This window comes from Scardinius erythrophthalmus (assembly GCF_964197995.2).
Source record: "Scardinius erythrophthalmus genome assembly, chromosome: 15".
Taxonomy (NCBI): domain Eukaryota; kingdom Metazoa; phylum Chordata; class Actinopteri; order Cypriniformes; family Leuciscidae; genus Scardinius; species Scardinius erythrophthalmus.
Window position 1 is genome coordinate 22,809,508 of NC_138235.1, and position 25,019 is coordinate 22,834,526.

Below are 25,019 nucleotides of genomic sequence, written 5' to 3' on the forward strand. Positions count from 1 at the left end.
GAGGATCCTGTTTCTGACCTCCGTCTTCCGAGTAAATGCATTCTTTAAGCACTGATGTAACTAGAATCTGTTTTTATTATTCCTTTTCACGATGCAGGGCTGCGGCATGATGACACGGTTAATGTCAGAGTAAAAACAGCTCTCAGAGGTGCTGTATGATAATAATTATGGGCCAGAATGAGGGGTTTTAAGGCACTCCCACCTCCAGCAAAGCTACATGAAAGCTTCATGCTGCTTCTTAGTTTGGTATAAAAGGTTTCTGACTCCACACTGATCAGAGGGAACGATGGGTGACTTTAAAGATAGTGTTACTGCAGCTGCAATCAACCTGGCAGATGATGCCCCGTGGAAAAAGATACAGAAGAACACCTTCACACGCTGGTGCAATGAACACCTGAGGTCTGTGGAGCTGCAGATCAGCGATCTTAAGTTTGATCTGAGCGATGGCCTTGTCCTTATCTCGCTGCTGGAGGTCCTGAGCCACAAGAGGATGTTTAGAAAGTACCACACGCGACCCACCTTCAGACAGCTCAAGCTAGACAACGTTTCGGTGGCTCTGGAGTTTTTGGATCATGAAAAGGTTAAGTTGGTGTCTATAGGTAAGTTACAACCTGCCTGAAACGAAGGCATTTGCAAAGATCTACAGTATTAGTTTTCTTGAGATATTTTAAAGGCACTTGAACAACATTTTAAAGATCTTGTTTCTGAATATTGTTGAGATAAAGTTTGTAATAAAGCAATCTGCTGTTTTAATGTGAGGTATGTCAAGTAGGAAATATTTACAGTTCAAGACCAATTAAATAAGAATAAAGATGAGTTGGAATGTTATGAAAGACTTATGATCAAGTTTGTTTTATATAAGCAGAAACACTATTGGCTATTGTGCACCCTATTGTGCCATACTATTTAATTTGGTATTCTATCTCTCTATCTCTATCTCTATCTCTCTCTCTCTATATGTATGTATATATATGTGTGTATATATGTGTGTGTATGTATAGGAGTAAAAAATTAAAGTGTTTATAGCACAGATAAACATGGCTAAGGTAAAATTATCACCTTAAATTAAAATCATGTTGTAATTAGAATGAACAAACCATAATTCACCTCTAATTATACTAAATATTAAATATAATTGTCTTTATGCTATTAACAATGTTTCTGGCTGACAGAAACCATATCGGTTAACATCAGGTGTTTATTTGGTTACAGTAAAGTATTGCTTAAAACTTTCCTTCATTATTTATGATGTGATTAAGGGTTGTTATGGTTGACTAAAACTGTTAAAATTGTTTTCGGTTAATTTAAATAAATCTGAAATAAAATAAATATTAGATGAAGAACTTAAATTAGAATTGTTGATTTAGCAACTAACTGAAATAATGTCTAAGATGACATACAAAAATGACTCAAACTAAAGCTAAAAACTATTTAAAATGATAAACTCAAACTAAACTCTTTATTGTGTCTATATAACAGTTTCATTTGTCAAGAAGGTCAGCAGCAAAGTCAAGATGTTAATTATTTGCCTGTTGTTTGAAAAGCATTAGCATTTCTTCAGAAGGACGTAATAATACAACTGAATTGCTGCTCCCACACTGACACTAAAACATGTTTTTCCTATGAATTCCTGTGGCCCCTTCCCTAATTAGGGAGGGAAGGCCTTGGGTCAAAGAGTTTTAGTGTCAAATTGGAGATGGGACTTCAGTCAATTAGCTGTGAGCTGGACCGGAACAATGTTCCCAGTTGAACTCTCTTATTTGAATGTAATGGCTAACTTACAAAAGTTATTTAAGTTTTTTTTTTTTTTTAATACACCAACTTATGTTGCCAAGAGAAGGTCTCCATCTTGAAGGAACAAAATAGACACACACCTTCACTGTCTCCATACAGACAGTAAGGCCATAGTGGATGGGAATTTGAAGCTGATCCTGGGTCTAGTTTGGACTTTGATTCAGCATTACTCCATCTCCGCCCTGGCGTGGGAGGATGAGGCAAACGATTCTGTCTCCAAACTGACTCCAGAGATAAGGCTTCTGGGATGGATCCAAAACAAAGTCCCTGAACTGCCAATCACTAACTTCAGCCAGGACTGGCAGGATGGCAAGGCTCTTGGTGCATTAGTGGATGGACTAGCACCAGGTATAAAACGTTTCTTAAATAGTCTTCTTTAAACTCTCCATTTGTTGAAAGGGAAAAAGTATTTTTAAAGAGGTTTTCATCTTAACAAATGATTGTTTGCGCTTCCACAGGCTTGTGTCCTGATTGGGAGAGCTGGGATGCAGTGCATCGGGTGAGTAACACTAAAGAAGCCATGCAGCAAGCAGATGACTGGCTTGGAGTTCCCCAGGTGAGTTCAACCAGAATAGACTACTCAGTGTACATACATTTTGATAACCTCCTTAGGGACTCTGTTGTCCTCAATTAACAATTTTTTTTAATTATTTTTTTGTTTTATTAAATTTATTAAGCTCATTGCCCCAGAGGAGATTCTTGATCCAGCTGTGGATGAGCAGTCAGTGATGACATACCTCTCTCTTTTCCCCAAAGCCAGACTGAAACCTGGAGCCCCACTCAAGCCAAAGAAAGGTTTGGCCCTTTATAAAACCCCTGCTGTTAAGTTTTTTTGATGTCCTCGATTATAACGAAGATGAGATAAAAGATGATCATGATGATAATTTGATGAGAACTTTTTTATAAAAACATTTGGTTGACTATGAGACTTTCTGCAGGTTACATTGATATGCCAGTAGGTGACAATTTACTGTCTTTGTAAGTGAATCTTTAAATCATTAATTTAAAAGATTTGTTCAAACACTTATTCATTCAAGAACGAACGCCACTACTTTAGTTCAAATGCATAATGTTTAAAGCCCCATTCACAACAATGGTGACATAAACTACATTTTGATAATTGTTTTAATTTTATGAGAATTTGGAAGTCCACACCCCAGCCATAACAATAACAACACAGGGAAATAATATTTTGGATGAAATTGTTCATCAGTTGATGAACAGCCAATAATAATCCACCCAACTTTAAGATCTAAGAGCTCAAACAAGTTCAATACAACCGAATGTTGTTGTCCATTGCTGTGGATGCTAATATATTTATTGTTATAGTTGGGCCATGCTACAGAATTGGTTCAAAGTCAGAGTTGGAAACGTCTTGGGGAAAATGGTGTCTGTTTCCACAAATTTTGTATGCATGCTAATTGTATAATATCCAAGGTACACATTTCTAGTAATTGTGCAGTTAATTATAATATTGTATTTTCAGAAAGCTTTGGAATATTTCTCCTCTCCCCAAATTTATCACTACCGAAACGCAATAATAAATAATTTAATAAGAAGGCTTATGTTGACCTATTAATATGTTGTTTACATCTACCTTGTAAATAGATTTTTTGCTATTTAAAAAAAAAAGTTTCCATAGGTAAATCAATAACGATTACAATTCTAACAATATTTCAAGTGTAATTTATAAGATTTGTTGTATTTTGAATCCAATATTTCTTTGTAAAAGGCATTAAGTTAATCATACTGATTTCAAAGTTAAGGATTCATTAGTTTGAATATACATTGAACCAAACACTATAATAGCATCTTAGCTGATAATTCAGTATACTTTATTTTAGACAAAACATCGGTAGTTTCGGTAGTGACGGCACATTTCCTGTAGTGACAGTAATGTTTTGGCAGCGACTACATCACATTACAGAATTTTAACTCGCATACTAAAACATACTAAGATACTAATGATTTCCATAACTGTACAAAAATGTTGTTTATTTCCTCCAAATAAATAATTATGTGTTCCCTTTTGTCAATACCAAAACAATGATGGCATGTTTCGGTAGTGACAATTTAAGATACTTTTGAGCCTAGTTCAAAGATGATAACCACCACATGGTTACCTAGCACAGTTCTGAACAGTTGTACATACATAACTAAGTTTTATGGAATTACACCCTAAAAACTTTGCTTAATTGCAGAAAAAAGGTATTTGGTAGTGACGTCCCTTAAAGTAATACACAGATTTTCAGACTTTTGAACACATTTCCCTCAAAATGATGGTACCTATCTATAATGAGAGAGAGACACACAAGAATATTTCCTGATCAAAAATGTAGGGGTGTGGTTAAAATCAGTCTCAGCCAATGGATTAAAACACACACTGGTTTGGTAGTGACATGAAAATGCAGGACGTTTTTTTACATAGTTTCATGATTTAGAAATAAAATGTAGACTAAATGTTTTTTTTGTTTTTTTTTTACTTTACTTTTAAAAAATCAAAAAGATATTTTTAAAAGCAACAGTAGAAAAAATGTAAAAAAATAATAATTTCAATATCATTTTCACAAGTTGAAATTTAGGGATTAGGGTTCGGGACAGCCACCTCCCAATTGAAAGTACGCAATAAATGATGATTTTATATTAAGCTTACTTATATTTTAAATATTATTGTGGGATTCAATAGATAATATAGTGGAGGGGCTAAGTGCTTATGTTTGGCAGAATCGTTCAGTTTATGATACAAGCGTGAAAATTGGCATGAGCAGTCTCCATGGGTCACTTGACAAGAAAATTGTCCGAGCCACTTGAAATTTCAAGATGGCGGCCATTTTTCAATATGGCCGACACCTTAGTGGAGCAGTTAAGTGATATAGTGGTTTATTTGGTGATACGAACATGAAAATTGGCATGAGCAGTCTCTGATGGTCACTAGACAAAGTCTCTGATGGTCTTGAAATTTCAAGTAGCTGTGGGTGGCTTATTGTCAAGTGACCCACAGAGACTGCTCATGCCAATTTTCATGCTTGTATCACCAAATAAACCACTATATCACCTAACTGCGCCACTAAGGTGTCGGCCATCTTGAAAAATGGAAAATCTTGAAATTTCAAGTGGCTCGGACAATTTTCTTGTCAAGTGACCCATGGAGACTGCTCATGCCAATTTTCACGCTTGTATCATAAACTGAACGATTATATCACTTAGCCGCTCCACTAATAGAAGGATCTTAGTAAACATCTAAAATTGGAATACTTAAATGCTTTTTAAATGTGTTTTTTGGTTGTTGGGCGGCAGTTTGCACCAATTCTGGTGAATGGCCCAGTTATCATTCTAAATTCTGATTTGGCTTTGTTGCGACTTTTTTCGTTGGTGGAGCAAAAGAATATTAGAAATATTGTGTCTAAAATGTAAGTTAATCAATATTAATTTTATTGAACTGTTGTAAAAAAGCAATATCACATATGCATTAGTGCTATTGTTGGTCTCAATATAAGCAGCAACTGCGTCCTCAACCCTACAGTCAATACCTTGATGCTGATTAAAAAACAAAAAAAAAACATGTCTATTGACATGTTATGTGTCAGCTACCCAAATCCAGTTATTTTCATAAAGTGTACAACCTTGATAACCTTGGGTCTATTTTTTTTTTTTAATCACCCTCTCATGTATCACATTTTTAAAAATGTATTTTCAATTATTATTTTTATTTTAGTGCCAAAACCCAAAGCCTGTCGTGCCACAGGACGGGGATTGCAGTCCAAAGGCATGAGAGTAGGTCAGCTGGCCGACTTTAAAGTGGACACCTGCAAAGCTGGACCTGGTAATCTGGAGGTCCATATTAGAGACCCCAGTGAGTCCATAAAACTCCCCACAATCTATATAAAGATACACAATTATGTAACCCCTTTGTGGTCTAAATTAAATGTCTCCCCTTTCTGTCAGGTGGCAAAGCAGTGTCTGTCAGACAGAAGGATGCACTTGAAGGTGTATATACCTTTGAATATACACCCACTGCTAAAGGCGATCACACAGTGGACATCACCTGGGTTGGTCAGCACATTGCTAAGAGGTTAGCTCTTTTTTACACAAGTTCAACATAGAAAAGCATATTATTGAAATAAAATGTTAATGTTTCTCTATTACAGCCCATTTAAAGTCCATGTTGGCTCAGAAGCTGGTCCACAGAAGATTCGAGCATGGGGACCAGGACTAGAGGGAGGGACTGTGGGCTTGTCAGCAGATTTCTTGGTGGAATCTGTTGGTGTGGACTCTGGCATGCTGGGTGAGTGGATGTTAATGTAGAAAATGTATTGCGTATTTAAAAAAATTTCTAAGCAATTAAAATGCATTACATTACTTATATTGTTTTTATTCTTTATTTTATGATATAATTATCCCTTTTCACAGATATTGTATTACTAAAACATGGTATAGCTATGAAATTTAAATGTACTATACACCTTATACATATTATCACACTGTATACATATTATATTGTTAATTTATTATTATATTTTATAATTGAATCACTTTTCACCAATTATCTTTCCAAGGTTTTGCCATTGAAGGTCCATCTCAGGCAAAGATCACATGTGATGACCAAAATGATGGCTCCTGCCTTGTGCGGTTCTGGCCGACTGAGGCCGGTGAGTATGCTGTACACGTAATGTGTGATGATGAAGAAATCCAGGACAGTCCCTTCATGGCTTCCATCAGACATAAAAGAAAAGACTTCCACCCAGAAAAGGTAAATTATCTCCTATTAATCTGTTTATGTCGACATGTGTTCAGTGTGAGAGCCCTTTCTCTTTTCAGGGAGATCCATTTTATATGAAGGACATATTTTTTTATTAGATGTGAAATTATTTCATTAGGTATGCATGTTGGGTTTCAGGTGAAAGTAGAAGGACCAGGTGTTTCTCAAACTGGGTGCGTAGTAAACCTCCAAACCCAGTTCACTGTAGATACCAGGCAAGCTGGTGAAGGAGACCTTAGAGTTTATGCTCAGGTACTAATAATGCAATGAAATATTTATGTATTTTTATTAAAATTAAAAGCACTTTTAATTTTCAGAGTGGTTTGACTTCTTTACAGAGAGCAGATGGAGAATGTGTAGATAATAGTGTTGCCTCTGAACAGTCTGGTGTCTTTGTCTGCTCCTACATCCCTTCATCTCTCTCCAAACATACCATTGCTGTGTCTTGGGGTGGAGTCATGGTTCCTGGCAGTCCTTTCATTGTGAGTGCATCAGTATATCTTAATAGACAGCAGTAAATATGATCTTTAGAATTCAATGTGTAGGGAATGGGATTTTGCAATATGTGAGCATGCACAACAACATCTAATGCTCTCTCTAATGCATTTCATTTACATGGTCTGATGAAGGTAGAGAAATCATTTTCCCAATTTGTTTTCCATCATGTTGCATTCATGTTCCAGCATTTGTTGCCTTATTGAAATTCCATTTCATCTCACAATGGCTTTAAACCTGTCTGGTGATGATGTACAGCTGCTTCGTGCAGCAGCCAGAGCTCACGGGAATGTAATAGGATGTTTATTAGTCTATTTGTACTGGCATTCCCTCTGTCAAGAGGGAATGAATCTATGCTTACTGAAATCACATGTGAAAAAACATACATTAAGAAATGAGCCTATGAGCATTAAAATATAATCTTCAGTGCTTTGGACGCCTATGATTGTGATGCTGTAAGATTTTGTATGAAATGTGACACTGTGTCATTACTGTTTCAGGTGACACCTCGCAGGATTAAGATTACACCATGTAGCCCAGTCTGGTTTAAACCAGATGGATCAGAAATGTATTACTCTGGTAAGTTTAAAGGAACAGTTATTCCAAAAATCATGTACTCCTCATCATCTTATTCCAGACTGTATGGTGGTATTTTTTCAGTGGAATGCAAAAGGAAAATGTTTGAAGAATCTTCACACAGTACTTTTCCATACAGTGCAGTGTATGAATGACTAGGTGTGACAGTTAAATAATTATTATAAAAAAAAAAGAAATGGAGGAATCAATTCATAAATGATGTAAATGACAGTTCAAATTGTCAGATAAATAGATTTTTTTTTTATTCTTTGTGAATATGTAGTTAAATAGTTCACACAAAAATTAAAATTCTTTCATTAATTACTCACTCTCATGTCGTACCAAACCTGTAAGACTTTCATTTATCTTCGCAACACAAATGAAGATCTTTTTGATGAAATTTTAGCGCTTTCTATCTGTCCAATGACCGCTAGAAGAGATTGTAAAACTAATCCATATGAATTGAGATGTTTAGTCAGATTGATCAGTTTACTTTACATATTTACCTGTTGGGTTATAACATACATTTAAACAATTCACAATTGGGAGCAACCAAAGACGTTTAGACCTAACTGCATCATAAGTGCCATACTTGATTTAAGAGATTACTTACATTTCGATATCCCCAAAAAAAAAGGTTTTGGAGCAGTTCCCATGTGAAATCCATTTGATCACATGTGGAAAACATAGGAAGTGAATGTGTTTTTTCTGTTTGGAATGACATGAGGGTGAGTAAATAATGATAGAATTTTTGTTTTGAACTATTCCAGTTAAAATTAACATTATTTAAAACATAAAACACTATTATCGCAATTTTAATTCTGAAAATAGTGTTATTCATGTCCTAGACATTTTTGATTTTATGTTATCTGATTGTGTGAAGATGAAGAGATGGACCTTGATGAAGACTTTCCAGACAATGTACGGCCTGGTGGTCATGGAGAACTTGTTATGAACGTAATCAGCCCGTCAAACAACCCGGGTGACGCCACAAAGGTATTGAGTTGTACAAATTCTCTGAATTAACCTGAAAGAACAGTACATTCAGATGTTGTTCGTTTCTTCAGGTAAGGGCTCGTGGTCCAGGCCTAAAAGAAGGTGTTCTTGGAGAACAGGTAGAGTTTATCATTGACACAAGCAGCGCAGGCAGTGGACGACTTGCCATAAGAGTGGAAGGACCCTGTGAAGTTACACTAAAATGTCTGGACAATCAAGATGGCACTTGTACAGTGTTTTACCTCCCCACAGAGAATGGAATGTACAAAATAAATGTCCTTTTCGACAACTCTCACATAACTGGCTCTCCATTCCAGGCTGATATACAGAAACCGATTGACCCATCTAAAGTTTTGGTAACAGGTCCTGGTCTGCTACAGGGGAAAGTCGGAGAACCTTGCATTGTAAATATAGACTGTGCAATGGCAGGATCTGGAGACCTATCTGTGCATGCTGTCTCTGACTCAGGAGTCATTGTCCAAACTGAAGTGAAGGAGAATGAAGATGGCACCTACACGGCTGTTTATGTGCCTCTAACTGGAGGCGTATATACGCTGCTTCTGAAATATGGAGGAAAGGTGGTGCCCAACTTCCCCGCTGAAGTTATTGTGGGTCCAAAGGTCTACAAAAGCCATGTAAAAGTGAGCAGGCAAGGTAAAAGAAGAATCCTAATGTTTGTGACATGATGAATAGTTTGCATTCGGATTGTGTTTGTTTGTTATGAGTTTGTCTTCTCATCCATTCTGTCTTTTCAGGAGGCATTGTGGTTGGTGAAAGGGAAGCTGACACATGTCAAGTTGTTGCAAATGGTTTGGGTCTCCGAAAGGGCCTCACTGGACGTCCTAATATGTTTACTGTAAACGCCAGGTGAGGTAGTAATTAGGTAAAAAAAATTGATAACCACATTTGATCCATAATGTTTCTCTTTCTCAGCAGATCTTCAGTTGATGATCTGGGCATAACAGTGGAGGGTGCATCTGAGTGTCAGGTGACATGCGAAGACAACGGTGAAGGCATGTATGATGTGGAATATACTCCTTCAGTGCCTGGTGAATATAAGATCACCATTACCTCTGGAGAGAAAAGCATTCCAGGTAAGCTTTAAAGGGTTAGTTCACCCAAAAATGAAAATTCTGTCAGTAATTACTCACCCTCATGTTGTTCCAACCCCGACTTTCGTTCATCTTCGGAACACAAATTAAGACATTTTTGATGAAATCTGAGAGCTGGATCACTCCTCCACAGGCTTATGGACACTATAACTTGCTGGCCCAGAAAATTTATTAAATACATTGTTAATATAGTCCAAGTGACTCCAGTGGCTCAATCTTAAGTTTAAAAAAGCGACGAGAATACTTTTTGTGCGCAAAAACAAACAAAAATAACGACTTTATTCCACTATTCATTTCCTTCTCTCTGGGCCTCGTAGTGTTTTTGCGCAGCGCGTCTGTGTTTCACGTCACCACGTATCACACATGACCAGAGTCGCCCAATAGTGAGCCTACGTGGTGACGTGCAACACAGACGCGCTACGCTTAAACACTACGTAAAAAGACTCGAGGTCCGCTTTATAAACTTAAGATTGAGCCACTAGAGTCACTTGGACTATATTAACAATGTGTTTAATACATTTTCTGGGCCAGCAAGTTAAGGTGTCCATAAGCCTGTGGAGGAGTGAGCCAGCACTCAGATTTCATCAAAAATATCTTCATTTGTGTTCCGAAGATGAACGAAAGTCTTACGGGGTTGGAACAACATGAGGGTGAGTAATTACTGACAGAATTTTTATTTTTGGGTGAACTAACCCTTTAAATTATGAGAAACAATTGTTATTTACCGTTTATATTATTTACTTCAATGATATGAAATAAATCCTAGTATAAGATTTTTTTTTTTTTTCAGATATGGGTGTGATCAAGTTGTTTTTACTAGGTGCCGTTTAGGTCAAAATTAAGATTTACACATGATTATTTATTGAAAGGTGTAGAACTACCATCACATCTGCATTGTCAAACTCCAATGACTGTTAAACCTATTTTACTGTACTGCATTGTTTTAAATGAAAATAGATGTTTTTTTTTTCTTCATTGATGCCCGTATCTGATGTTAAACCCATATTGAATCTGTACATTTACAATACATGGCGAAAGGAATGGAATGAATGCATATATAATAAACTAAATGACGTGAATCCAATACTAAATCAAGGAGTTAGTTGTTGTTATTATTTTGAAAATGGATCCGATCGGTCACTCAAGACTCACTCAATGATATTTATTGAAAGGGGAAGAGAAACCGGTTTGTGAGTTGTGTTAGAATTTCTTGATTATAAACATATTTTAATAAAATGCCCATTTTAAATGATATTAGACAATGTTTTTATTCAGAAAATATATTAATAGACATTTTTAAAAACATTTCTCCTGGAATAATTTTAGAATTTTTATTGTACATTAAATTGTACCAGATTCTATATAATTGTTATATATGCATGTTTTTGTATATTGATTGTTTACAATAATTTAACAATTTTGTCTTAAAAACAATGTATTGAAATGATATTATGATGATGATGATGATGATGATGATAATAATATAATATAAAATAATGTAATGATAAAGTAATAATAATATTTTTCTATTGAAATACTATTGATTTTGCCATGAAATGGCATTAAATCATAAATAACTACTTTTTTTATTCATAGATGGGTTTAACTGACACTATTTACAAAAGTGTCACTTGAATGTATTTTAGAATTTTTGTCTTGTATTAATATTAAATGTCTTTATCGTTTTTAAATAATTGTATCACTTTAGTTATTCACTTTGTTGTCGAAATGAAAGTAGCTGTGCTGCTGACATAGCTCTGAAATTTTCTTTGTTTATATAAATAAATAAATAATAACAATGATGATGTTTTACACACTGCTATTTGTATTCAACAGGAAGTCCATTTATTGCATCAGTAGAGGATGTTTCTGCAGATTCTGGAGTCTGTCTGCAGTCAGGGCTTTGTTTATCTACAAATGCTGTTTCTCATGGTAGGTCAATTTTATTTTTTGCTTTTTTTATGTCCAAGACATTGTCTGCACATTATTTTAATTGGCGTAGGTACTGAAATGACAGAGATCAAATACAATGGAGATGGGATTTACACAATGAGTCCAACTCCATCAATGGAAGACAGAGAGTCTCTCATAGATCCTCAGAGTCCGTATAAAAGCAGCAGGTTAGACAATCTTTTAAAGCAAAGTAAAGCAAATTATCTGAATGCCTTGGAAGCAGAGTACCTTAGAAAAGCGGATTGTAACTATTCCTTACTTTTTTTTAATCATAGTCCCATCCAGTTCCAAGCTCTGCCTAATTGTGACTGTGATGGAGAGCTTCCCTCAGCTCATGCTTTGAATATGGCAGAGATTGTTCCAGGTTTTAAAGGTAGAATCTGTGGTAGAACTTCCCAAATGTTTACGATTGGCTGCAATAGCAGTGGAGAAGCACCTGAGACTGTTGCTGTGGTGAGACCTGATGGTGAGCACAAAGTCAAATTAAAACACTTATATTTGCAATCATTGGACAAATCTCTCTCTGAGATGCTGTGAATGTTTGCACTGTAGGTTCCATGGAGTTCCTTGAGCTGAAAAAAAAGGGAGATGGCACTTCTAGCGTTGTCTATTTGCCCACCATGGATGGCTGTCATTTATTAACAGTGAAATTCACTAATGAGGAGACTTTTAATAGGTGAGAATGTATTGTAATAGCAGATGTGTTAAATTTCATATAAATAAGTTAATTCCAAGTCAAGTGTCTTGGTTTACGCAAGTAGCATCTTTTTGTTTTTTATTTTAAATTAAATTAAATAGTTTTTTGTTGAAAATATACTTTATATTATTATTTAAATATAATTTTTTGTGTGTGTGTTTTTGTTTTTATAGACAATTCAGTTTTCAAGTGTTGCCGATAGATGATACCGCTCAGGTTAATGTAGCATGTCTAGGTCTGACATCAGGAATGTGTGCCTGGCATCCTCAAACATTTACTGTCGACTCCACCTCCACAAAAAAAGTTCCACAGTTTGTTGCGATAATGACACCAGATGGTATTGCACTAAATATTATATTAGAGCACAACTACTAATGTCATATTTCAGTTACACATCTTACAGTTGCACATCTTATTCATCATTAAATAGGCTTGAGTGAGGTATTTGAGGTCAGAGATAATGGCGATTGGACATACACCGTGAACTACACCCCTTCAATGGAAGGACTTCATTCTTTGATGGTCAAATATACTAAAGATGCTTCTTTTGGCAGGTATAAGCATTGCATTTATAGGTATGAAATATTGATTAAATGCATAGGTCAATACATAGAGATGGGACTCAGCAATTCCACCTTCAACTGACATGTAATTTGATGCATGTTGTTAATTTACAGTCCTTTCAAATTTCGAGTGCTGCCTATGCCTGATTCTAAATATAAGCATCATGGAGGCCAAGGTTTGAGGAATGGGACTCCAATTTTTTGGTTGGATTTAGACGCACAAGTGTGTGTAAACACTCCTCAGACCTTCACAATTGATGGCAGTAGCACCGGAGAGCCGCCAGAGACTGTAGCTGTTGTTACACCTGATGGTGAGAATGTAATGGAGAGGATGTTTTGTTTGTCATTTTAAACAATAGAATTCGACTAACTGTTTCACTTTGCAGGCAAAATAATGCTATTAAGTGCAAAAGACAATGGAGATGGAACATACTTAGTGGCGTACTCCCCTTCTGTTGAAGGATCTCACTCAATTATGGTCAAATATACCAATGATGATTCCTTCAGAAGGTAAAGCAGCAGATAAATAAGATGTTAGTGTGAAGCCACTCAATACGTGCTTGTCCTCAGGTTCTTATATTGTGCTCTTTCAGTCTGCACGGGTTTCACTCTGGTAGAAGGGATGAAGATGTCTTAAATAAAGAGGAACCTTTGAGTCAGGAGGGAAGAGTCAATGCTATGGCTCCTCAAACATCCGCCAACTGCTACAATGTTGCACCAGAGACCGTCACCATGGTGAAAGCTAATGGTCAGAACTATGCTTTTGATATATTGCCATTTTGACATTAGCATGGCTGTGTGTTTGCTAGGGTAATCAGACAGTCACATGTTTTTTTTACATGGAGGCTCAATCAAACTCTCCACAGATGTGATGGGCAACAGGGACAGAACTTGTAAGGTGGCTTGCGCACCAAATTTGAACAATTCTGTGATGCACAAATACACCAGTGAAGAGACTCTTAGAAGGTATGAAGGTGTATTTGATGAGTCTATTTAGGCTGTACTGTCATGTACAGTAAATTGTACTACATTCTATTCTTTCTAGAGAGAAACCTAAGCATTTGGTGCTTTATTTGTTTCATAGCCTCTCTGAGTTCCAGACAGACTTGACTGTTGAAAATACAGGACCAAAGATTTGTGCTCAAATTCCTCAGTCATTCAAAATCAACTGTAGTAAATCTGGGAAGCCCCCTGAGTGTGTGCTGATGATCACCCCCATTGGTAAGGACCAGCTTCTTTTGAAAGGCGTTTCAGATTTCTATGGCTGTATCCTGTGTAATTGACAAAGCTTCATATCTACAGGAAAGACTGAACTGACTGAGGTCAAAGAAAACCCAGATGGGACTTACTCTGTGAAATATTCTCCCACCATAGAAGGTCTTCATTCTTTAATGGTCAAATATGCTGATGATGATTCATATTGCAAGTAAGAATATAAAAAAAAAAAATATATATATATATTAAAAATAAAATGATAGTATACACACTCACCTAAAGGATTATTAGGAACACCTGTTCACTTTCTCATTAATGTAATTATCTAATCAACCAATCACATGGCAGTTGCTTCAATGCATTTAGGGGTGTGGTCCTGGTCAAGACAATCTCCTGAACTCCAAACTGAATGTCAGAATGGGAAAGAAAGGTGATTTAAGCAGTTTTGAGCATAGCATGGTTGTTGGTGTCAGACGGGCCGGTCTGAGTATTTCACAATCTGCTCAGTTACTGGGATTTTCACGCACAACCATTTCTAGGGTTTACAAAGAATGGTGTGAAAAGGGAAAAACATCCAGTATGCGGCAGTCCTGTGGGCGAAAATGCCTCGTTGATGCTAGAGGTCAGAGGAGAATGGGCCGACTGATTCAAGCTGATAGAAGAGCAACTTTGACTTAAATAACCACTCGTTACAACCGAGGTATGCAGCAAAGCATTTGTGAAGCCACAACACGCACAACCTTGAGGCTGATGGGCTACAGCAGCAGAAGACCCCACCGGGTACCACTCATCTCCACTACAAATAGGAAAAAGAGGCTACAATTTGCACGAGCTCACCAAAATTGGACAGTTGAAGACTGGAAAAATGTTGCCTGGTCTGATGAGTCTCGATTTCTGTTGAGACATTCAGATGGTAGAGTCGGAATTTGGCGTAAACAGAATGAGAACATGGATTCATCATGCCTTGTTTCCACTGTGCAGGCTGGTGGTGGTGGTGTAATGGTGTGGGGGATGTTTTCTTGGCACACTTTAGGCCCCTTAGTGCCAATTGGGCATCGTTTAAATGCCACGGCCTACCTGAGCATTGTTTCTGACCATGTCCATCCCTTTATGACCACCATGTACCCATCCTCTGATGACTACTTCCAGCAGGATAATGCACCATGTCACAAAGCTTGAATCATTTCAAATTGGTTTCTTGAACATGACAATGAGTTCACTGTCCTAAAATGGCCCCCACAGTCACCAGATCTCAACCCAATAGAGCATCTTTGGGATGTGGTGGAACGGGAGATTTGTGCCCTGGATGTGCATCCCACAAATCTCCATCAACTGCTGCTATCCTATCAATATGGGCCAACATTTCTAAAGAATGCTTTCAGCACCTTGTTGAATCAATGCCACGTAGAATTAAGGCAGTTCTGAAGGCGAAAGGGGGTCAAACACAGTATTAGTATGGTGTTCCTAATAATCCTTTAGGTGTGTGTGTCCATTATACATACTACTATAATTTTATTTTTTATATAATTCATTCATTCATTCATTGCTTTTTGTAAATGCTATTATTGTGGTAATATTTTAATAATAGTAATAATAATGTTTATTATTATTATTATTATTATTGATGACAATGTTTATTATTTTTCATTCACTAACTTTAAATGTAGTACATTGCAAATATTATTACAATATAATTATATGCAAAACTATTATTAATGATACAACATTTATTATTAATGATAATGTTAATGATAATAATGCAAAACTATTATTATTATTGATAAAAAATGTATTATTAATGATAATAAAATGTATTATTATTTTATTTTTTTAGTATAACATTTATAAGTATAACATTTGTGACAGTATAAGTCATTCATATATTCATGATTTCATTCATACTATTTGTTTTTCAGTCCATTGAGGTTTCATGTCCTGCCTCACTCTGCTAGTGATGATGAGCATGGAATAAATACAACTGAGGTTTGTAGTAGACAATTAAAAGATGTCTGTACTCAAATCCCTCAAACTTTTACAGCTTGCTGCAACACTGATGAGGCCCCAGAGACTGACATGTTGAAAGCTGATGGTGAGGCCCTGATTATAGATTTGTATCTATCTGTTTGGAAGTCATCAAATATTGAGCAGAATTTAAAAGAAACCTTGTTCTTTGTGGTATTGATTCCTTAGGCACTAGAGATCTGGTTGAAGTGTTAAATAATGAGAACAGGGCCTATGCAGCAACACACACACCCTCCACTGAAGGCTCTCACTCCTCGGCAGCCGGATATCCCAGTGAGGAGAATTTTCAAAAGTAAAATAGCAATTACATTCCAGTCTCTATCTAAACCATATGCATTAATCAGTCTCTCTCAGTATCCAATTCATTATTCACTAATTTGTGCTCTATTTATCCCGTGATTAATTGTGACAGGAATTATAGTCACCAGTCATCCTCCTTGCACGCTTCAAGCGGTAACATAGGTTTTCAAAACAAGGTATGAATGCATGATGTTTCTTCAAGGTTAATTTAAATCCATTTAATAATGTCTTGAGTCCTTGAGACATGTCATACCTTGAATTTCTTCAACATCTTCATTATTGCTCATCAGGTTGAGGGCAGAAATGTAATTCCTCTTGGTGCCATTAATCAAGCAGGGTTTATATCCTGTGATATAGTCCTGCCGTCAGACATAAGTGAAGGTGAAATTACAGGTGAGCTGTTGCTCTGAATTCACTTGCTCAATTTAATGATCGTTTTCTCACATCATTATTTTAATGGCATTCATAGGTGAGGTGATCACACCGTCTAGAAAGACAGCACAGCCTGACGTGATTGATAACAAAGACGGTACCATCATTATAAAGTTTGATCCTTCAGAAGAGGGTCTTCACCAACTACTTATTAAATCGACCGGAAACGATCTGCCAGGTTAGACTGCACACCTCCTCTGGGAATGAGAAACTTTCACTTGTCCCTCTTCTTTTTGATCGTCAACAAACCAAATATAGAAATGTTTTACTGTTGACATTGCAACTCTATGGATGATTCTTTCTCCTTCCTGCAGTACTTCCACTGCAGTATTATGCAAATAGTCGTGCTAATCGCAGCACGATGGCCTATGGATGTGGCCTTATGTATGGAATTGCAAATGAGACGGCAACGTTCACCATCTGTCAGGAGGATTCAGCCTCGAGTGAGCATTTGTTTTCTGATTCCATAATAACAGACTCTGTACATTTTTGTACACCCACGGGGGGACATGTAACATGATCCCGATTTCTACAGAGTGTGACCCCCCCCCCCCCCAAAACCACCACTCCATCCCCCAATTTCTACTGTGAGGGGCTACAAACTTTCGATTCGCGCAGAGGAGGGGGGGTGCTGTATATTGTTTGTGCATCTAAAATAAGTTGACTTCATTTTGTGTGTCAAAATAGCCAAGAACCATGACAGTCAAGTCAAGTGAAAAGTGTGCTGAAACGGGCTGTCTTTTTGCGCAAAATATACATTGCTGTTAGCAAATTATAATGCAATTTCACTGTGTATAAGTTCCTGTGAATTATTATTATTTTTATTTTTTTAAGTCTTCATTAAAGCATTATGAGCCACGAACCAAGCCAACCTACAAGGTGAATCACAACATTACAAACTTTTATTTGAAGCAAAAAAAGTATTTAAAAATCAGACAAAAATACAAAGGTACAAGACTAGGTTTTAATGAGGGAAAGAACTACAATCCCATTAAGCACTGGGAATGACAATCAAATTAAAAATGGAGAAATATAAAACTCTTTATTTAATGTTGTTGATTATGTATAGAAACGATGTATAGATATATATCTGCATATTTTGCAAAAAGCTTAAAATGTACTAAGTATTTTGACAGCATCGCGAGACCGACTCTATTACGCCAATTACGGTGCTTCATGGGATTTGGCGCTCTCTGCAGAGCTCTTTTGGCACGATTTGCTCGCCACGAATCCGATTGGTGATATTTTCTTTATAGCATCATGGGTAATATAGTTTTTCACCACAAATTCAGCTGTTAAACATGATTATTTTAAAATCAAGTTAAAATAATGCAGACTGACGGCTTCAGCCTCATAGCTTCCAGTAGGTCTGTCTTTAAAGATTTAAAACTTGTCATTAAAAATCAATTTCCTTATTGAGAAAATGAATTGAGTTTTTACTTAGGAACCCAACTGTGTCTATGGACCCTACAGTAATTTCTGTTATTTGTTCAGGTGACCTGGACATCACAATCGAGGGTCCGTCTGAGGCAGATGTGCGCTGCTTGGACAATGCAGATGGCACTTGTACTGTGAGCTACCTCCCAACTGAGCCTGGAGATTATGAGATCCAAGTTCAACATAATGAAATTCCTGTCCGAGGCAGCCCTTTCAAGGCTAAAATTACTGGTATGGCAAACCCACCAAACCTCAAACCACTATTCATAACGGGATAGTGCTCAAATCTTAAATTAATGCATGCATGGTTTTATAAACCCAATACAGATGGAAATGTGAGAAGGTCACAGGTAAAACTGGGCAGTGCTGTTGACTTCACCATTAACATCACTGAAGAAGACATTAGCCAGCTCTCTGCCAGCATCATGTCACCCACAGGCAATGATGTACCCTGCTTACTGAAAACACAACCTGACAGCCATCTCGGTGAGCCATCTATTAATGTACTCACTGCTTCTGTTGGTAAAAATAAAATGACTAGCATTCATTTGGTTCACCCAAAAATGAAATTTCTGTCATTAATTACTCACCCTTGTGTCGTTCCAAACCTGTAAGACCTTTGTTCATCTTCGGAACACAAATTAGGATATTTTTGATGAAATACAAGAGGTTTCTGAACCAGCCATAGGCAGCAATGTCATTGCAACTTTCAAGGCCCAGAAAGGTAGTAAAGACATTGTTAAAATAGTCCATGTGACTACAGTGTTTCAACCTTCAATCCGCCACTGCATGAGGATGAGTAATTAATGACAGAAATTTCATTTTTGGGTGAACTAACCCTTTGAGCCTAAACAAAAGAATATGTTGATCCAGAAACATGTATGTCTTGGCAAAATCATGGTGACCCCTTAGTGCCACTGTCAAACTGCATCTGATGTGCACTTTGTTTGTTATGCAGGTGTATCATTCATCCCCAGACAGGCTGGTGAGCATCTGGTCAGCATCATGAAAGACTGTGAGCATGTGAGCAACAGTCCCATCTCTCTTTCCATCAGTCAGGAGGAGATAGGAGATTCCAGCAAGGTGAAGGCCTTCGGGCCAGGCTTGCATACAGGGCACACCTTCTGCATGTCTGAATTTGTGGTGGACACTTGGGATGCAGGTATGAGACTATATAATCCAAATTAATTGATTTATGGCTTGTGTTGAGATTTGGATTGTATGTTATGATGGTGCAAACTTTATATGTAATCTAAAACAAGTTTTACAAAAACATTCCCGAACTTTATGCAACCTGCAGGATATGGTGGGCTAACGGTTGTAATTGAAGGTCCCAGTAAAGTAGATGTTCGCAGTGAAGAGATGGAGCAAGGAACCTGCAATATATCGTACTACCCAATCAAGGCTGGGGCCTACAAAATCTCCATTAAATATTTAGATGAGCACATTCCAGGTTTGAAGAGCTGCCTCTTTATAATAATAATATTTATTATATATATTTTTTATATATAATGCAATGAAATAAATTAATAATTGTATTCAACAAGGATGCATTACATTGATCAAAAGTGACAGTAAAGACATTTACATTGTTAATTTTTTTTTGTTTTTGTTAATTTGTTGTTCAAAAAATTAACGTAATGTTGACGCCAATAGCCTTGTGGGCAGCGTGTCGACATATAGCGCTGTTCGAATTCCGGCTTTCCCGATCTCTCGCCCCCCCCACCTCCAACTTTTCTTCCTGTCAACTAACTGTCCTGTCAAGTCACATTTATTTGTATAGCGCTTTTTACAATATAGATTGTTTTAAAGCAGCTTTACAGAGATAACAGGAAAATAATGCAACTAAGTTTATTTCCAGAAGAAAATAGCATCACAGTCCATCTTAAGTAAGTTCAGTGATGTTTCATTTTTTTGTTTTAAAAAATTATTAATTTAGTTCATATACATACATACATGCATGCATACATACATGGATACATACATACATACATACATACATACATACATACATACATACATGCATGCATGCATGCATGCATACATACATACATACATACTATACAGTGGGGAGAACAAGTATTTGATACACTGCCGATTTGGCAAGTTTTCCCACTTACAAAGCATGTAGAAGTCTGTAATTTTTATCATAGGTACTCTTCAACTGTGAGTGACGGAATCTAAAACAAAAATCCAGAAAATCACATTGTATGATTAAGTAATTAATGTATAGCCGATCTGGAGAAAACGGTGATGTCAAGTTCAGTTCTCATATAATGGTGTCAGATCAATAATATTGTTGAATATTAAATTAAATGTCCCCAACTAAGCAAGCCAATAGCAACAAAGGTGAAAAAGGTGACATTGGCAAGGAACCAAATCTCCATCAGGTGAAAAAATGAAGAAAAAAACTTTGCGAGAAACCAGGCTCAGTCGGGGGGCCAGTTCTCCTCTGGCCAGAGTAATATTATCTGGCCAGAGATATTATCCTCTCATAATAAATGCCAAAATCGCCAAAAAGAAATCGAAAAAAAGAAAAGAAAATGTACACAAAAATGTAAATACTGTTTTCAACATTGATGATGAGAAATGTTTTTACTTACACTTCAGTATAATAAATAAAATTTCTCTTCACCAGGGAGTCCTTTTACAGCTATGGTAACAGACCGTGGACTTATGAGAGAGAACATCACGTACAACCAGAAAGCGTCTCCTATTGCCAGCATTGGGAGTGAATGCAGCTTAGCCTTTAAAATCCCTGGTTAGATGAATAGCACATAACACTAATCCAGGTACTATATCTCACTCCTCAAGAACTTTCCAATGATGTAAACAAACGCATTCCCTTTCATCACAGGTACTGATACTGAGTCTCTGTCAGCACACGTGCATGAACCATCAGGAACTCTAGGGGAGGCTGTTATTGTTGCTACTGGCAATGACTCCTATGCAGTGAGCTTTCTAGCGAAAGAGATGGGAGTTTATAATGTGACCATTAAGAACCAAGGCCAGACAATCCCTGGCTGCCCACTCCAGTACACTGTCGGCCCATTTGGACAAGGAGGATGTGAAAAGATCCAGGTGTGGGGACAAGGCCTTCAGACAGCTCTGGCAAGTGTTCCAGGTATCCCACTAATATTTCCCTCTTTCTGTTTTTTGTTAGCACGAGGTGTTTTGTTTTGTACCATCACAGGCTAATTCAATTGTGAGTAATATCAAAAGTATGTTTTGATTTCATTTTGCAGCTGACTTTAATATTTGGTCCCGTGAGGCTGGCGCAGGAACTCTGTCTGTCTCAATAGAGGGTCCTGGAAAGATTAAGCTCCACTTTGATGATCAGCTGGATAATTATTACAATGTGTCCTACACGGCACAAGTGCCTGGTGGGTAATTGCTGTTATGCAGTATACTGTATGTAATGTTTCAAAACATTTTATGGACATCGTCTGGACATAGAAAATATGTCAGAAATATCCGGTCAAGCTCAGGTACTTAAACTTTAATTATGTAGGCCTATAACTTGATTTACACAATGAAAAATTAACAGGACACCTCCATATGAGAATTTCAACTTGTCAGTTGTGATAATTTTTTTCATCATCATACCGATTTGATTTGTTTTATTGAGAATAAGAATGAAATGTTTTACAGTGAGATGCATCTAATACCACAAAATATAACAGAATTCATCAAGTCCAATGCTATTACTACTGTTTACAATGCAAATTACTTGCGACCTAAATTATTATTTATTTATTTATTTATTTATTTATTAATTAATTTCACCTGAAATGATGTGACTTTCTGGAGAATGATGTCATTAGGGATCTGGAATGATTGAAAATGATTTAAAAATAAATAAATCTGTGATCCTATGACAAAAAGTATCTAATATTTACATCTTTAAAAAGTAAGTATAGTAATTTATTCAGTATATTAAGACTTAAGGCCTGTTCAAAGCAATGATGATAACTATTATAACGTATTAAAGGGTTAGTCCACCCAAAAAAGAAAATTGTCATCAAGTTGTTCCAAACCTGTATGAATTTATTTCTTCTGTTGAACACAAAAGAAGATATTTTAATGTTGAAAATCTGACAGTTGACGGTAACCATTGACGTCCATATTTCTTTCCTAATATAAAAGTCAATGGCTACCGTCGACTGTTTCATTACCAACATTAGGAACAATAGAAACATCCACTCCACAACAATAACAATAAGGACACAGAGGAATGATATAATTGGAATCACATTCCAATCCCTTTCTTTCCGGCGGCAGATGTGTGTTTGTATGGACAGCCGCTAATATAGTTATTGTTATAGTTATCTTTATAGTTATCATTCTTGGTGTGCATGGGCCTTTTAGGTACATAAACATTTACTGCATAGTCATAATGACAGCAGAAAAAATAATCCATCAGCATATTGGTTAATGAATTTAAGGAAGAGAAGGGCCTATTTATAGACATATTTACAGAATGTGTTTTCCTGCAGGAGACTATGAGGTTTCAGTCATGTTTAATGAAGAGCATATTTCCGAAAGCCCTTTCCTTGTGTCTGTCAGTGCCGTCACAGATAAGAGTCTCACGCAAGGACAAAGAGGCGACGGTATGAATTAGCAGTTTTTGAAGACCATTTCCATTTTGCATGGGATATATTTGAGTGTTTAGGGTCTGACTACTTTCTATTCTGCCAGTAGATCATAATCAGATGTGTAACAGTTACGAGGAACCCTCTCTGTCAGAGATGGAGATAAACATATCATCTGACAGCAGTGCTGAGCCAGTTTTCCTGTCTAACGCTAGTAAAGTCATCTGCCATGGTCCAGGCCTGACTAAGGGCATTCTAGGACGCAAAAACACTTTTTATGTGGACTGCAGTAAAGCTGGTGAGTGCAGCTTGACATTAGCTAGAACATTAAGCAACTCGTTTCACTCAGTTCTGAGAGAGACATTTCTTTTTCATTACTTGAGTGCAACTGCATTTGTGTTGTAGGACGAAACCTTCTCTTTGTCGGCATGCATGGCCCCACTGTCCCCTGCGAGCGGGTGTCGATCATTCACATGGGCGGACATCAGTATAGGATCAACTATGCCGTAAAAGAAAGGGGGAACTACATATTAGCAGTGAAATGGGGAGATGAGCATATTCCAGGATCTCCGTTTCATATTAGTGTTCTATGAAATCCATTAATATGTGTATGTGTGTACATACACTACCATTCAAGTTTTGGGTTGGTAGGATTTATGTTTTTGAAAAGTCTATTATGCTCTCAAAGGATGCATATATTTGATAAAAAAAAGTTTTATTGTAGTATTATGTAAAGTTATTGTTTTGTATTTTTAGATATTTTGAAATATAATTTAACCCTGTGATGGCAAAGCTGAATTTTCATCATCATTAATCCAGTCTTCAGTGTCACATGATCGTTCAGAAATCATTCTGATATGCTGATTTGATGCGCATGAAATATTTCTTGTTATCATCGTTGTTGAAAATGGTTGTGCTGTGTAATCAGAAGGGGAAAAAAATCAAGATTCTTTGATAAATAGAAAGTCCAATATTTATTTGAAATGCATTTTTTTTTGTGACAATGTAAAAGTCAAATGAATGACCTTTCTCAATAAAAATATTAATTTCTTTAAAGAAGAATCTTACTGAACCCAAACCTTTGAACGGTAGTGTACACATTTAAATCTTTTTTTTTAAATGTTTTAATTATTTATATAATTATAATAATAAATAATTATAATTATATAAATATTTATAATAAATGGCTAAAATATATAATAAATATATGTAAGTTTTTTTTTATTTATTTTTTTATCATTCCCCTCAGATTCTTTTTATTTTTTTTTCACTACTGTATATTTGATGTATAACTAAATTGAATGGCTGGTTAAAATCACACATTTGAACAAAGGTGAATTGGTTTCCATAACTTTGCTCGCATGCAGTGATGCCTTTAGAAATCTGGAGGATTTCATCTTGTGAAATCTTTTAGAAATTAGTTAGCAGTCTATAAGTGTGATATGAGCATAAATGCAACTAAATAGCTTTAAATGTTAAATGGAATTTATATGCAATTTTTTTTTAATTCATTATTAAATTCATCGTCATCTAATTTATTTATTCCCTTCATATTTATTTTGAGTAAGAGAAATATTGCATTTTCCATCTGACCTCATTGATTTCTTGAGATCACCACAGACAGTTTGCTCTGGATGCCATCTCAGTGTTTATTGAGGTTAGCAGACAGCTGACTTTCATTATATCCGAAGCGCAGACAGCACACTGACCAGCCACGGTATGACCTTTTAGGATCTGTCATTTGAAACTGCTTGATTATGACTGACTTCACTGAATGACGTCAGTGTAGGATTATGCTTATGAAGTAAGTTCATTGCTCTCATTGTTCCAGATCTATTTGTTGAGTCATTGTTGTATCAATTGTTGTTATTTTAACGATTTATACTTTTTAACCTCAATTCAAATGTTTCGTTGTCCTAGTAAAGGCAAGATCATTGTAAAATATGTCTGTGAATGTATAAAAACATTAAGGGAAAAAAGACGTATTGTAGGCTGTGACACTAAAGCGAAGGGATACAATGGCCATGTAAATATTTGAAGCGCATGGTGAGATATCTAGGTTACATGTATTGATTA

The 25,019-nt window shown here is 36.4% G+C and overlaps 1 protein-coding gene across 1 annotated transcript; it reads left to right on the forward strand.

The window, feature by feature from the left end:
- Window positions 1-283: 283 nt before the first annotated feature.
- flnbb (filamin B b) lies at window positions 284-23,906 on the forward strand. The gene is made up of 43 exons (XM_081386231.1): window positions 284-599; window positions 1,894-2,142; window positions 2,253-2,350; window positions 2,472-2,589; window positions 5,510-5,647; window positions 5,740-5,866; window positions 5,943-6,079; window positions 6,351-6,544; window positions 6,692-6,805; window positions 6,892-7,035; window positions 7,549-7,627; window positions 8,508-8,620; window positions 8,692-9,274; window positions 9,376-9,487; window positions 9,557-9,714; window positions 11,569-11,664; window positions 11,735-11,852; window positions 11,961-12,151; window positions 12,238-12,361; window positions 12,556-12,719; window positions 12,813-12,936; window positions 13,060-13,256; window positions 13,332-13,455; window positions 13,539-13,693; window positions 13,791-13,911; window positions 14,030-14,166; window positions 14,248-14,371; window positions 16,077-16,249; window positions 16,351-16,474; window positions 16,595-16,658; window positions 16,773-16,875; window positions 16,952-17,092; window positions 17,229-17,357; window positions 18,409-18,582; window positions 18,679-18,837; window positions 19,310-19,513; window positions 19,652-19,804; window positions 20,990-21,112; window positions 21,209-21,475; window positions 21,597-21,734; window positions 22,848-22,961; window positions 23,053-23,241; window positions 23,349-23,906. The coding sequence occupies exons 1-43, from the start codon at window positions 287-289 to the stop codon at window positions 23,534-23,536; spliced, it is 6,795 nt and encodes a 2,264-aa protein (XP_081242357.1). The 5' UTR covers window positions 284-286; the 3' UTR covers window positions 23,537-23,906.
- The last annotated feature ends 1,113 nt before the right edge of the window (window positions 23,907-25,019 follow it).